This window comes from Callorhinus ursinus, unplaced genomic scaffold (genome assembly GCF_003265705.2).
Source record: "Callorhinus ursinus isolate GAN/ISIS: 27379988/994484 unplaced genomic scaffold, GSC_fseal_2.0 scaffold6, whole genome shotgun sequence".
In the NCBI taxonomy this organism is placed as follows: Eukaryota; Metazoa; Chordata; class Mammalia; order Carnivora; family Otariidae; genus Callorhinus; species Callorhinus ursinus.
Window position 1 is genome coordinate 17451717 of NW_027397068.1, and position 15771 is coordinate 17467487.

At 37.0% G+C, this 15771-nt stretch overlaps 1 protein-coding gene across 2 annotated transcripts in view; it reads left to right on the top strand.

The window, feature by feature from the left end:
• The first annotated feature begins 12031 nt into the window (after positions 1-12031).
• The window catches only part of UFL1 (UFM1 specific ligase 1), a 32296-nt gene continuing 28556 nt past the window's right edge, over positions 12032-15771 (top strand). For both annotated transcript variants that reach the window (XM_025862824.2, XM_073893657.1), the window contains exons 1-3: positions 12032-12210; positions 13434-13579; positions 15278-15306. In XM_025862824.2, coding sequence (XP_025718609.2) covers positions 12134-12210; positions 13434-13579; positions 15278-15306 — 252 coding nt within the window. In that variant the 5' untranslated portion in view covers positions 12032-12133. The remainder of the gene's footprint in view (positions 12211-13433; positions 13580-15277; positions 15307-15771) is intronic.

Genomic DNA, 15771 nt, shown 5'->3' on the forward strand with positions numbered 1-15771 from the left:
CTGAATCTTTTTTCTCTTATATCCCAATCGATTCTAGTGTGTATCATTTGCTCGAAAGATGAATGTCTCATATTGCAAGGAGCACAGATGTGCCTCTTTCTCAGCCATAATGATGAAAAACTCCAGTAAGCAACTATTTTGTGAATGCATTTTATGGGATGCCAATTCATACTGCAAACTAATTCATCTCTCTGCTAACAAACATTCACCCAAATGTCCCCCACCCACCTGCCAGAATAAGTATGATAACACATACAAGATTTTAGATAAACAATGTATTTACCAGGTTCTGAAGCAGTGTTCAATCAAAGCAATTTTATAGATTTTCATAAGGAAAATCCATTAGACTTTGTTATGTTGCAGTATATCACAATCTAGAACATTGTACTGTTAACAGAATTTCAAAGAAGCAAATTTGTTATGAATGTTGTTTTGACCTCAGGAAAAGCAATTGGAAATTTCTAACTTTACTTATAAAACGTGCCTATCTTGAGGAGTTGGGTTTTCATTACTGACCCTTTGTTTACTGTCTGATTTTTTTAAATTATAACTAAATACTTCATGAAGTAAAATAAGAAACTTTACTATTTGTTGATAAAAGGTTGTTGGCAAAAGATTTTTTAAAATCTCAATGCTTTCTATTATATTTGGGGTTCAGACTAAACTCTGGGGTTTCTACCAAGTAAAAAAATTAGATAAGTTTGTGAGACATTAGTACTTGCAAAATGGATAGTCTTAATTACGTCAACTACTTCACCACCTCCAAGATAATTAGTGTATAAACAACTCTACTTTTGTATTTCATGTCTAAAAGGAAGAAATTTCCTTTGTGATATCCAAGCTTAGCCCATCTTTTATTAGTTTTCTGTGATTGCTGTAAGAAATTACCACAAATTTGGTGGCTTAAACCCCAGAAATATATTCTCTCCTTTCCTCATCCCGCTTCCGGTGGCTACAGGTGTTCTTCAGCTTGAGGTTACATCACATTACCTTCTCCCTTTTTGTGTGCCTCTCTCTTATAAGGACACACATGTTTATGGTTAGGGCCCACTCAAGTAATCCAAGATAAACTTTTCCTCTCAAGAGACCTAACTTTATCACATCTTTTGTCATATAAAGTAATATTCCTACAGGCGCCTTGGTGGCTCAATTGGTTGAGACTCTGACTCTTGGTTTCCACTCAGGTCATGATCTCAGGGTCATGGTCTGATCTCCGAGCTCAGTGGGGAGTCTGCTTGAGATTCTTTCCCTCTACCCCTCCCCACACAGGTGGGCTTTCTCTCTCTCTCTCTCTCTCTCAAATAAATAAATAAACCTTTTTAAAAAATAAAGTAAAGTAATATTCATTAATTCCAGGAAATTGACATGGATATCTTTGGTGCTATTTTTCAAATGACCACACACCATCTATCTGTGATTTTATCTCATACTTTTCTGCCACACGGGATTTTCTCCCCCTGATTCCCACCCTTCTGCTTCCTCCTCCCTTTCTCTCATCTTTGATTACTTCCCCTTCAATGGTTCCTTCCCCTTATCATACACTACACCGTTAGTTTGCTAGGGCTGATAGAACAAAGTACCACAGATTGGGTAGTTTAAAAAACAGAAATTTATTTTCCCACAATTCCAGAAGCTAGAAATCTGAGATCAAGGTGGGTGAAGGCTTGGTTTCTGAGGCCTCTCTCCTTGGCTTGTAGATAGCTGTCTTCTCTCTCTCCTCACATGATTTTCCCTCCATACATTTCTGTGTCCTAATTTTCTTCCTTATGAGCACTCATCATATTGGATAAAGGCCTACCCTAATGACCTCATTGTACCTTAATTACCTCTCTAAAGACCCTATCTCCAAAAGCAGTCACATTCTGAGGTGCTGGGCTTAGGACTTCCACACATAAATTTGGGGGAAACACAATTCACTCTGTAACACAGACCGTTCTTTCCCATTCTGGAAAAAACAAAAACAAAAAACCTTCCATCCAAAGAAATATTCCTTCAGTGTACCAGCTGTATCAAACATTTACTTGCCATCAAATAGCCTGTGTTTCTCGACATTTCTTGGCCCTCTTGCTGTAAGGTGGAACCTTGGGACTAATTTCTGGGAGGCAGTACTCCAGCTCTAATGAACCAGTAGAGGCTTGTATTATGAAAATGCAGATATAAAAAAGAAAAGTAATTTCATTTTAGAGTCATCGTCTTCTAAAATGGACAAGAAATGGATGACAATGTTTGTTTCACAGAAAGAAGTTTCTGTGATACTCAGCTCCATTTTGTTCTCATGTCCTCAGCTTTCATCAATGGAGGCTGTAATAAAAAGCTTCACAAAGTCCATTGTGACATTTACTGTAGGAAAACTATTTACTATAGTACATCTTCAAAAATCTTTGCTTCCCCTGAGGGTCCCTCTTCACTTTTTGGCCAGTGATAGTCCTGTAATTGACATATGTGTTTATTTTGGTTTTGGTTTTGTTTTGCTTAAAAGCCATATTTGGGGTGCAAGTCAAACAACTAGAATGTAAGCTCAAATGAAGCTAACAACAAATGAAGGTCATTCATGCATCCCCTATGCCCAGTATAGGTGTTCAATAAATATGTATTAAATAAATGAATGAGCCAACTTTATAGAGCTATATGGCCTGAATGCTTGCATTGTTTTTCCCCAGATCTTGATTTGCTATGTTTACTTATATTGGGGGGTATATTTTCTCTAAATTATGAATGTAAGTATTGTAAAAGTCATGAAAATCTCTTTAATAAACATTTAGTTGAATGGATTATCTCAGTTGATTATGTTGTTTCCACAGGTCTGCTACTTTTAAATGATGAAATGCTAAGGAACAGCCCTAGCAAGAGACTTTATACATTCATTCTACATCAGGTCAGCAGTCATCACAGAAAGGGTTGAAGCATCAGTCCTGAAAGGATCAGTCAGTAATCTCTGGTGTCCCTAAAATCTTTCAGGGGGTCTGTGAGGTCAAAACTATTTTCAAAATGGTATTAAGTCAAATATTATTTGTCTTTTTCACACATATTTTTTCATGAGTATACAGTGAAGTTTTCCAGAGACTACATGATATGGGAAATCATAACAAATTGAATTAAGAAGTTTCTATTAAGCCTCAAAATGAAAGACATAGTCTGAATATGCCCAAACACCGAACATTTATAGTCATGTAACCAAAGTTTAAAATTGTCCTGATTTCCAGAAATGCTGATTCTGACCTTAAATAAAACTATGCTTTCTCCTATCAGCATGACTTAATAGCTTCCTAGCCAATCAAGTAAGCAGATAGGCAAACAAATCAGCATATACAGAGCGCTACTACCCTAAAAAGAATGTGAATTTCTAGTAACAAATCACAACAGAAAACAATGCACTTCCTCATTCATGCTTTATAAACTGAGCTGTATCCACTGAAAGCCACCCTTCCACCACATTTAGTTTTGAAGTCTCCCTGCTTATGAATAGTTTGTTTCTTGCTCAATAAAATATTCATATCAAATAAAGTTCTTTGACAAGCCAAATGTTAAAAAGACTTGGAAAAACGTAAAACAATGCCACTCCCTCACTAAATTTTTTGTTCTACAGATTAATTTTACAAAAAAAAGTATTATTTCTGTTAACAGTCATTTTACTGTAGTCATTTTCAACAACTATTTTAGTTTATTTCAGTTTTAATTTTAACACAGTAAATGTTAATAGATAGAACCCATATACAAAAGCTGTTTGAGAGATCCTCAGAATGTTGAAGGCCACAAAATTTCCTGAGACCAAACACTGAGAACCATTAGGAAAAGAATGAACTCCCTCTTTGTAGAAGCTCCTTCCTCTATGCTGTGGTAAAACAAAACTAAAAACAAATGTGTCCCCTTTCACTACGTTGGATCAATAGTCCCAGAAACATCTATGATATCACAATTAAGCACCACTGTGAAATACAAAAAAAAAACTGCTCAGGAATCTGAGTGAGGACCACACAGACTATTTATAGATTTATAGATACAGCCCCAAAGTACATTTTCTCTTTTTGTTTATATCCTACATTTACTCTAAGTCCAAACCAGAATTATCTTTTCTTCTGGCTCCTGAGAAACTGGTATCTGTATCTGATTCTCCTGGTGCCATTCCCCATTCAGAGAGGTATTGACATACTCCATGGGTGATCTTTATATTTCTAATGCCACTGCCCAGAGGTCTTTTTACACTGGGATATTTCTCAGAGGCATGGCCTTGCTCTAGAATGGGGAATATATTTCATAGCACGTGCCAACTCTGATATATGTTAGCAGTTGGCTGGAACACTGTTTGAGAAGGATTCTCAGGCATTTCCAGGCTTAGCAAGACAAATGCCATAATTGACTAGTGGCCTACCGTGGGTACTAAAAGGAAGACTACGAGCTTATGTGCCATGTATTTGCGACCAAATGAAATCAGTTGGAATTGCTATGGTCAGACAGATGTAAGCAAGACATTAAGTGTTTAATCCATGTAAAAATTACACGGGAATGTAATTACTATGATGAATAACAGGTACCGGCAATAATATCTCTCTCATAAACAAACGCAATCTGCTTAAAATATGAACACAGATTTTAAGATTCAAAGAAATAAATTAATCTAAGAGAACATAAGAATTGCCTTAAAGATTTGTAATAACATAGACCGTGCGCATCTGTGCATCTGAAGACATTTTTACCTTGCACATGAACTAGGATAGATGCCAACTACCCTTGATCTTGGCACTTTCTGGAGCTTGACCAGAACTTACTTTCAGAAACAATCTCCTCAGAATGGAATTTTGAAAGGTGGAGATGAGGGATGCCAGCTGTGTCTCTTAACAACTTCCAGATGTTACACATCTTTCAGGGGGTCTGTGCCACCGCTATAATGTGGCATCTGCTACAAGTCCTCAATTTCTTAATAGCGTATCATCTTGTTGGTGCAATTAATGACTAACACATGGAGGAAGAAGAGGAAGAGGAGAAAATCAAGAGAGGAGAAGGAGCAAGAGACAAAGAAGAAAGACACCAGACAGAGAAAGACAAATCCTCTATGATTTCACTTAAATGTGGAATCTAAAATAAAACAAACTCAGATACAGAGAACAAATTAGTCAGTTGCCAGAGGTGAGGTGTTAGAGGTGGGCAAAGTGGGCGAAAGTGGTCAACGTACCAAGAAGAAGAAGAAGAAAGACACAAGTCATTCATGAAGATTTGAACCAGTGTGATTTTTCCTTGTTTGGCAGGAAACATGGATACTATATATTTCTTTAGAAAGTGTCCCTGTGACGATTAACTCTATGTTCCATTCTACACACCACTGCCTTAGCAGTGACACAAACTGCCAATAATTCCTTAACATCATATTTTGTTGATAAAATAGAAGAATTTCAGCTCCTTTGAGAATAATGCCCGAGCACTGACAAGAACACTAACTTGTTTCTTTGCAAGTTTGCCTTTTTGTCATTTTGCCTGGCAGTTATACTCTGGAAAAGTGTACACAGGAAAGCAAGTGATGCCTGGAGCTAATAAGTCTGGCTCTAAATACAACACTGTGAAGAAATTGGTTGGGGGGGGTTACAAAACTAATATAGAATTTGTTCCCTTGGAAACAAAAGAATACTTCGTGTTTTGGGAAAAAATATATATATTTGCAGAACAATTTTCACAAAAAATATGGCTCTAAAATGAAATCCTGACAATATAGTCACAACGGTAGTGAGGAGTAATGGGGGGCATAAATATATAGATAATCTTATAGCTTATAAAGTATTTACATGCATTTGATTCCACAGGTCAGGCTGCAAAAATTATGTACCAATGATAAAGTGATGTGAACCAGAAGGGACTCTTGTTATTGCTTTACTGATAAAGATGAAAAGTCACAATGAGCAGCAATTTGCTCTCTCATCCCCCAACGAAACCTACAAATATCAAAAAAGAATTTTAAACCTCATCTTGGAATGAGAAGAAAAAGAAAAATATAGTAAAGCAAAAAATATTCTAAAATAAGTTTGTGAATAGATGGCTTTTTGTAGGATTTTGATAAAGAAAACAGTGATTATTATGAAACAGCATGAGTTCTTTAAGAGTAAGTCTTGAAAAATTTGCTCCCTCTAAGACTGATAAATCTGAATTCTGGAATTCCATAAAATTTTTATTTTTTATTCCATAAAAGCTGTCATTCCATGACTTTCCCCTTAAACAAAAGGAGAAATATGGTATTTAAGACAATCACATGCAAAGGTACATGTTAACTCTATAAAATAAATGAATCAGACTTTTAGATGTCCCTAAAGTCCCCTCTAGCTCTCAAATTTTTTGAATCTAGGATCCTAACATACCAGTGTCATCAGGTTATCACAGTATATATCCTGGTTTCTCTCTAAATCAATTTCATTATTAACTTAAATAAAAATTTAATTATATTTTAAAAATTTATAGATGACAAGTGATGGTGGAAGAACAATGTTGAATGATATTTAATTTCTGAAATAATCTTGATAGGTCAGAACAGTTTATTCTTCTTGGCATCCTCAAGGCACCTCAAATACTATTTGTTGAAATAATGAATGAATCAATCAATCAATGAATCAATGCTAACAAGGTGAAATTAATTTTTTCAGGTACAGAGTTGACTAAACCTAGTTCGATAGCAATTTAGTCAGATACAGTGCCTTACCAGCTCTAAGCCGAGTCCAATTAATAGAATTCTAACATCTAGGGAAATTAATCTCACTGTTATCTGCTCTAGTCAGACTATGTGCAAAATACTAAATTCCTCTGGGCATCACTTTCTAAAGCGGATATTGGCAAACTAGAGTTCAATAAGAGAGGGGGGCCAGGATATCTAGAGGTCTGAAAATTCTGTCAGGAGATATAATCGAAGGATCTGAGATGCTTAACTTGGAGAATGAAAACAGGAGGGACATGTTGAATATCTGGAGGGTTGTCATGGGAAAGATACATTAGAGTCATTCTGTGGACCCAAGGAAAGAATATGGAAGCTGCAAAGAAACAGATCTTGCTTTAGGATAAGGAAGGAATTTCTAACTGTTAGATCTGTCCCAAAATGGATTAACGTACTTTGCAAAAAAGGGAATACTTCATCACTTTAAGCGGCCAAGCAAAAAGTATATAATCTGCCAGGGCCTTGCAGAGAAATTATTACTGTGGGTGGATATTAGCATGAATGATCTGAAGAGTCTGTCCTGCCCTAAAATGCTGTGATTCTGTGATTCCTGAGTGATTGCTGCCTACCTCTTCAACATCATCATAATCTCTCTTTTCACTGACTTATCTTCTTTTCATTCAACATCTGATCAGCTCTCTCTTTGTTCTTGCTCCAATTATTCACATTTGCTCCTGAGGTATCCTACAATCTGACTTCTATTGCTATCATAGCAGGAAAAAAATTCTTCTCTTAAAAGTGATAACCTCTTTGCTCTACTAGCTAATGGGCTTGCATTTATTTTCATTATTTTTGACTCTGTAGAGGTATTAACTATTCCATCCCCTATACCTTCTTGCTTCCTTTATTCCTAGTTCTTCAATTTCATCTTTTTTCTGACCGTTTTGCTTTTCTTCCACCCATAAATCATAGTGGTTTCCTAAGGCATTGATGCTTTTTATGTATAGGATTTTACTGCCATTTTTGGTGGTGGTATTAAGGTAATTGTTAAGTCCCTAACTACAATAAGATAATATCAGTGATGTAATTAACACAATGTCTTTGTAATTTCTCTGCAATGACTTGTTTGACAATACACATTTTGTAGTTGTTTAGGTTTATTTTCCTAGGTGAGTTGGAGAAATTACTTCAAATTTTATTATTTTCTAATGAACAGGTGGAAATGCTTCAAATTTTATTAAAAGAAAAGCTTATCTTGGAAGGACTTTACAGTATCACATCTTATATCATCAAAGAAACCGTCAATCCACATTACCAATGTTAAAATATTTTATTAGCCTTTGGATTTAAAATTAATCCAAGAATGGTGTCACAATCATGTACCTAGCATAGCTGAAAAGACCATGAGCCCTTCCCATGTCAAAATTTGACTTACATTTGTAGACACAAGCTGTTAGAAAGGTTTTTTTTTAGAGAACTGAAGCTCTGTTTTCCAAGTCTACATAAAGCTTGTTATTAAAAGGAATCTCTCATCTCTTATTCAGTGGCCACTTGTACTGTTTACCATTATCCTATTCATACATTAGATTAATTAAAGCTCCCCTACTCCCCTACAATGTTAGCCAACTTTGAAATGGTCCCCATTCAAATTCTTATTCCCCCTTCAAAATAACCAATACTGCAGTTAAGATACATGGTTGTTTTTCATTTTAGTGCCAAATAATATTCCATTGTCTGGATGTATCACAGTTCAGTTACCCATTCACCTACTGAAGGAAATCTTAGCTGCTTCCAAGTTTTGGCAATTATGAATAAAAATGCCTTAAATATCTGTGTGTAGGTTTTGGTGTGGACATAAGTTTTCAACTCCTTTGAGTAAATACTAAAGAGTGCAACTGCTGGATTACAGAGTAAGACTATTTTTAGTTTTGTAAGAAAGCACCAAACTGCCTCTCAAAGTGGCTATACCTTTTTGCATTCCCACCAGCAACAAATGAGAGTTCCTGTTGCTTCACATTCCTCGTCAGCATTTGGCATTTTCAGTATTCTGGATTTTGGTCATTCTGGTAGTTGTGTACTGGTATCTCATTTCAGTTTGCATTTCTTTGATGACATGATGCAGAGCATCTTTTTATATGTTGTTTTGCCATCTGTATACTTTTGGTGAGGTGTCTGTTAAGGTCTTTGGCCCATTTTTTAATTGGGTTCCTTGCCTTCTTACTGTTGAGTTTTAAGACTTCATATATTTTGATAACAGTCCTTTATCAGATATATCTTTTGCAAATATTTTCTCCCAGTTTTTGTCTTGTCTTCTGTTCTCTTGACTTTGACTTTTGAAGAGCAGTTTTTAATTTTAATCAAGTCCAGCTTATCAATTCTTGCTTTCATGTGTTATACCTTTGGTATTGTATCTAAAAAGTCATTGATATACCCAAAGTCATCTAAATTTTCTCTAGTTATCTTCTAGGGGCTTTATAGTTGCATTTTACATTTAGATCTGTGATCCAAATGTAATTGTTATAAAGGCTGTAAGTTGTGCATCTAGATTCATTTGTGTGTGTGTGAATGTCCAATTATTCTAGCAATATTTGTTGAAAAATTATATTTTCTCCATTGTATCGCCTTTGTTCCTTTGTCAAATATTAGTCAACTATATTTATGTGGGTCTATTTCTGGTCCCTCTATTCTGTTCCATTGATGTATTTGTCTATTCTCTCATCAATACCACATTGTCTCGATTAGGGTAGCTTCATAGTAAGTCTTAAAGTCAGGTAGTGTCAGTCCTCCAACTTTGCTCTCCTTCAATACTGTATTGGCTATTCTGGTTATTTTGCCTCTTTATATAAACTTTACAATAAGTCTGTTGATATCCACCAAATAATTTTTTGGGATTTTGATTGGGATTGCATTGAATCATAGATCAAGTTGAGCACTCACATCTTGACAATATGAGATTTTTTTCCCTTGGTTTTCCTATCCATGAACATGGAATACCTCCCCATTTATTTAGTTCTTCTTTGATTTCATCCATCTAAGTTTGTAGTTTTCCTCATATGATCTTGTAGATATTTTGCTAAATTTATGCCTAAGTATTTCATTTTGGGGGGTGCTAATGTAAACTACATTGTGTTTTCAATTTCAAATTCCACTTGTTCATTGTTGGTATCATTTTATTTAATTTTAATTAAAATTTAAATAGCTTCATCTTGCTTGTGGCTACCATTTTAGTCTAGTCTCTAGAAAATACAGTCATGAATTATTCCTTTTTTAGGAATTATTGCCTTTTAAGAATAAATGTAAATGGGGATGCCTAGGTGACTCAGTCAGTTAAGTGTCTGCTTTCGGCTTAGGTCATGATCCTGGAATCCTGGGATGGAGCCCCACATCAAGCTCCCTGCTCAGCAGAGTCTGCTTCTCCCTCTTCCTCTGCCCCTCCCCTTGCTCCTGCTTTCTCTTGCCCACTCTCTCTCTCTCTCTCTCTCTCTCAGATAAATAAAATCTGAAAAAAAAGAATAAATGTAACTTTATTATTATACCAAAGTAAAATGCTGCACCAAAACATATACACTGACTTACTTATTTAATATATATGAAATATATCAGGCACTATATACCAGTTGTCATACTCATGCTATGGAGCATTGAGGAGCTCAGACTATTTAGAGATGTAGTAAATAAAAACTGCAATACAGTTTCGCTTGCTATTATAGACACCTGAATAAAGAATTGTGGGGACACTCCATACAGAATAATGGTAGGAACTTATTTTTTTTTTAAGATTTTATTTATTTATTTGACAGAGACAGACATAGCAAGAGAGGGATCACAAGCAGGGGGAGTGGGAGAGGGAGAAGCAGGCTTCCCGCTGAGCAGGGAGCCCGATGTGGGGCTTGATCCCAGGATCCTGGGATCATGACCTGAGTGGAAGGCAGACGCTTAACTACTGAGCCACCCAGGCACCCCTAACGGTAGGAATTTAAAAAGGTTGAAGAGTTTTATTTAATCTGGGACATCATGGAAGAATAAGTTACAAAATAAATAAGAGTGTGGTGCTGTGAGGAATAGGACAGGCATTCCAGAAAGATATGGAGTCCTGCAAAGGCTTGGTGTGTCTAGGCCACTACTTCACAGGTGGTGTGCAGTAGTTGATGCTGCCAAAAAGTAGAATCCGGGCTCATAGAGGCTTATTTGGTAAGGAAGAAGTTTGAATGCCAAGTGGTCACATGGTACACTATACTTTCCCTACTGCATTTATAGTTTATACTAAGTACTTTTTAAAAAAAATCTGCTTTATTAGATTTATAAGTTGTTTATGGCAAGATCATGCCTGCCTTACCAACCAATGTACTCCATGATATCGGATAGAGAATCAGTAAGTCTTTGTTATATGAATGAATGTTTCGGGTTGTTCTGAAGCTTGATACCCTTTGGAACCACACCACCTACCCTCTTCCAAGCTACCTTCTTGACTTCTGCTGGTCCACCTCTTGGTTGGCAATCACTTTGCCAAACAGTGTGGCTGTTTGGTGGCAGTACTTAGTAACAGGTTTTGTGACTGTGTTCTCTGCATTTTAAATAAAGTTGGGAACTTTACTGGACAAGTACCTTTGTGGCATTGGATTTGAGTCACCCCAAATAAGAGACTGAGATTGGAAAAGAACTGGAACAATTCCCCTTCACCAACTCTACAGCGCATGCAGTTAAAAGGAATGAAATTTTTTCTTTTAAAGTGAAAAGTCAGGTATAAAAGTAAAAGGGGACAAGAAATTTACTCCAGAGTAAATACCTAACTTTTACTGATATCAATGCAGGGGAAAGCAAAATAAACATGTCTTTTTCCTCCTCCATTTCATACGTAGCCATTTATATGTATTATCGTATGTTTCTATTTCTTCGTTGCTTGATGGAGCCAATCTTCCCCAGAGGAGAAATAGGAAAGAACAGTCTAAATCTAGAACGACATGAAAGCAATGCCCAGCCTTTTTGGTACCCCAATTAGTCATCTTTGGGCAAAAAAATAGAGTACCTACCTTCAGTACTGTCTCCCACTTGTCCCCCAAAAGGTACTCTGTGCTCTGTGCCCACGTAAAAATTAGCATGATACCCAATGGACTGCTCCTTGTAAATAACTAGGCAAGAAGAGATACTACTAATTGCAGGCACAGGCACATCTCCTCCCCGCTCTCTCCCCAAAAAACAAATGAAGGGCAGAAGAAAAAGAAAATTCGTTAATCAGATTATCAGTGCCCTGAAACATTAGTTACAATACAAAGACCGAAAGCGGCACTTTCTAACTTTCACAACAGGGAGGACGCCCTGCCCCTGCGAGGTGGGCGGGGCTACGGCTCTTCCGGCACGCCCCTGCCGGCGCGGGGCGCGTGCGTTCGGTATCTGCGTCGGGGGAGGAGTCTCTTGTCCCTCCGCGCGGCCCGTTCCGCCTCGGCTCCCGCTGCATTTAGGCTGACGTGTCTGCAGTCCTTCAGCGGCTTGGCGAGTAGGGCCGTGATGGCGGATGCCTGGGAGGAGATCAGGCGGTTGGCGGCTGACTTCCAGCGGGCGCAGTTCGCCGAGGCCACACAGAGGTGCCGACCCTTCCTCTCCGTTGCGGAGTCCAAAATAGCCCCAGGGCAGCCACGCAGTGATCTGAGGCCGGGGATTCCTGGCTCTGGACCCCGCACCTTCCCACTCTGTGTCACCGTTTCTGCCTTCTCCTTCCTCCCATAGCCTGGATTGCAGTTCCAAGTACAGTTCTCGGCGGTGAAGCCCGAAAGCTACTGTGGCCCGGAACCCCGCCAGCCATGCCCCGCCAAGAGCTGGCGCGCCCCGCCCTCTTGATGGCCGAGGCTGTTGACTTCTAGCGGTGTTAAGAGGGTCCCTCTGATCCTTATTTACCCGTCAAGTCCCTATGGCATCATTAACTATTATACATTTCCTCACCTAGAATAAGCTGGAAAGGAGAGGCTAACGCCAAAATACAGTACTTAGAAAATGCTATGTTGACTCTTAAAACATTTTGCCTTTTTGTGCACCGGAAGAGTTGTGCTAGGCCAGACCCATGGTCCCATCTGTCATTTTTAAGGACTCCTGGACACTAGCATTTCTTGCAAACCCAGAAACCTTGGGGGGATGTGCCCTGGGCATCCTAGTTCTGCTTTTAAATGTTACAGAACACATATACAGTGTTAATCGAATCCTTTTTTATTCGTTGACTATTACTTTCGATGTTTTTGTGCCCTCTGGGGCTTGAAGACCTTAATTCCTTAATACTGTATTTTGTAGCATAGAGAGCAAACTAGGGCAAATGCTTAAGTGCTTGGATGACAGTTGCAGTCATGGTTTTCCTAGGCCATATCTCCAGCCTACCGACCAATAGTAGTGAAGCAATCACACACTTAATTTAAAAGAAAATTCTGGTTTGTTTGGTTTTTTAGTGAACTTAAACTAGAAATTGAAGTAAAAGGGCAGGGTTTTTTCCTACCTAAATTATATGTCCTCACTTTTCTATTCAGATTTGAAGAGTAGAAATAGGCCCAGAGGAGAGAGCAGACTTGAAATTCTGTAATAGAATGATTTGTACGAATTAGGTACATGATTTAAGCTTATGTAAACCTGCTTGCTCCCAGGAGTTGTTTTTTTTTTAACTTACTGAATCAGTATGGTTATACTAATAAGAGATACAGATTTTGTAATATAGAACCTAGTGACTCTTCGCCCAAACTTTTTAAAAAGCCCATTTTCATACGTTGTTAATTTTGTTAAGCACAAATGTATCAAGTTCATTTTTAAAACTTCTTGTGTCTCTCAGGTTGTCAGAGCGGAACTGCATTGAGATTGTGAATAAATTGATTGCTCAAAAACAGCTAGAAGTAGTTCACACACTTGATGGGAAGGAATATATTACACCCGCTCAAATTAGTAAAGAAATGAGAGATGAGCTACATGTCCGAGGTGGTAAGTAATTCCTTATTTTTTTCCTCTGGTTATTTGGAAGGGAAAAAACAGCTTAAAACATAAATAGTAAATTATTTGGAGGGTATAGGACACCCTTCTCAACTGTTAATATAAAAATCAGCCTTAATATTTTTAATAGCTTCAGGTAAAGGTGATCATATAATTTAAAAGAACTCGAATATTGTCACCTTACAAAACAGCATCTTTTATTATTATGAGTTATGTGTTCTATATGTGAATTAATCAACTGTTTCTTTTCTTAAATTCAAAAGATTTAATTCATAAGCAGAATTAAATGTATAGAACTCTCTTTTTTTTAGTTTTATTATGTTATGTTAATCACCATACATTACATCATTAGTTCTTGATGTAGTGTTCCATGATTCATTGTTTGCGTATAACACCCAGTGCTCCATTCAATACATGCTCTCTTTAATACCCATCACCAGGCTAACGCATCCCCCCACCCCCTCCCCTCGAGAACCCTCAGTTTGTTTCTCAGAGTTCAGTCTCTTCATGGTTCGTCTCCCCCTCCGATTCCCCCCCTTCATTTTTCCCTTCGTATTATCTTCTTCTTTTTTTTAACATGTATTATTTGTTTCAGAGGTACAGGTCTGTGATTCATCAGTCTTACACAATTCACAGCGCTCACCATAGCACATACCCTCCCCAATGTCTATCACCCAGCCACCCCATCCCTCCCACCCCCCCACCACTCCAGCAACCTTCAATTTGTTTCCTGAGATTAAGAATTCCTCATATCAGTGAGGTCATATGATACATGTCTTTCTCTGACTTATTTCGCTCAGCATAATACCCTCCAGTTCCATCTATGTCGTTGCAAAGGGCGAGATTTCATTCCTTTTGATGGCTGCAATGTAATCAACTGTTTCTATTCACAGTCCATGAATTTATTGCATGACTCAGGGGAGGGTACCTAACTATCTATCATCAGGTGGTAATTATGAAAGGAGAACAGAGATTTTAAAGGATTATAGATTGTTGAAACATCGGGCTATACTACCACACTCTAAAAACTTACCTTTAAGTATTTGCAAATTAGGAAACAGTATGGTGCTACACCTATTATAGTGTAGGAAATGCTATTACAAGCACATGAAGTTTTTGTTTTTGTCTTTTTAAAATTTGAACAAACTGAGCAAATTTGAACACTGTTTGATTAACATAGAAGCAACTATGAAAATAACTCTTCATTAGATGTTATCAGATATACCCTTGGTGTTGGTTCATCTTCCTGCATAATGCTAATAAAATATTAGGTACAATTCGGAATACTTGGCAGATTTTCTTTTGCCAATAGGTGGAAATCTTCTCATTCCAAAAATTTAAAAAGTTCATCTGAATTTAGTTGTATCTCTTTGGTCACAGTAGGTAAATTGTGAAGGGAGGTAAATCTTAAGTCAATAGGTCTGGCCAACTTGTGAATCAGCTGATGTTCATTATTGGCCTGATGTGACCTAATGAAACTTCAAAAGTAAATTATTGCCTGCGCCTTCAGCCATAAAGAATTATTCTGCTAATGGTTTGTATTTGAAAACATTAATTATTGTGGCTTTATGTCCTTTGTTAGAAGGAGGACTTCGACTGCCCAAAATGTAAATCTGTCAATATTTACAGTTTTTGGCTTGTGTGTACTTACATGTAAATATGAAATCAATAAATGTCTTTTTTTTAAAGGTCGGGTAAACATTGTTGATCTGCAACAGGTAAATTTTAAATTTATAAAACTTTTCCTTTCTCATTTTTTTAGTATTATGACTTAAGTATTCACTAATACTGGTATCTTATTTTGTATAATGTTTGTGAAGAAATAGTTTTGTAGTCCTCACTAACACATTTAATCAATTTAATAAGTTCTGATATATTGAATTGATTTAATAAGCTCTTCTTTCTCAGCTATTTACTTATTCTTTACCAAATAAACTCATAGTTGTCATTTTATGTAATTACAGGGTTTATGTAATTTGGAGAGAAAAGTAACTATATGCTTTTAGTATATGGAAGGAATAGGGAAATTTTTTAAAGTAGAAGATATTTTTAGAACATATAAGTGTGTATGTCATTAGCAAGGTACACTATATTACAAGAAGTTGGAAAATCTTGTGTAAATTGTGCCTATTGTATGACAATGTAGCTTCTTAATGCAAACTTTCCTAGCAAGTGAAAATGTC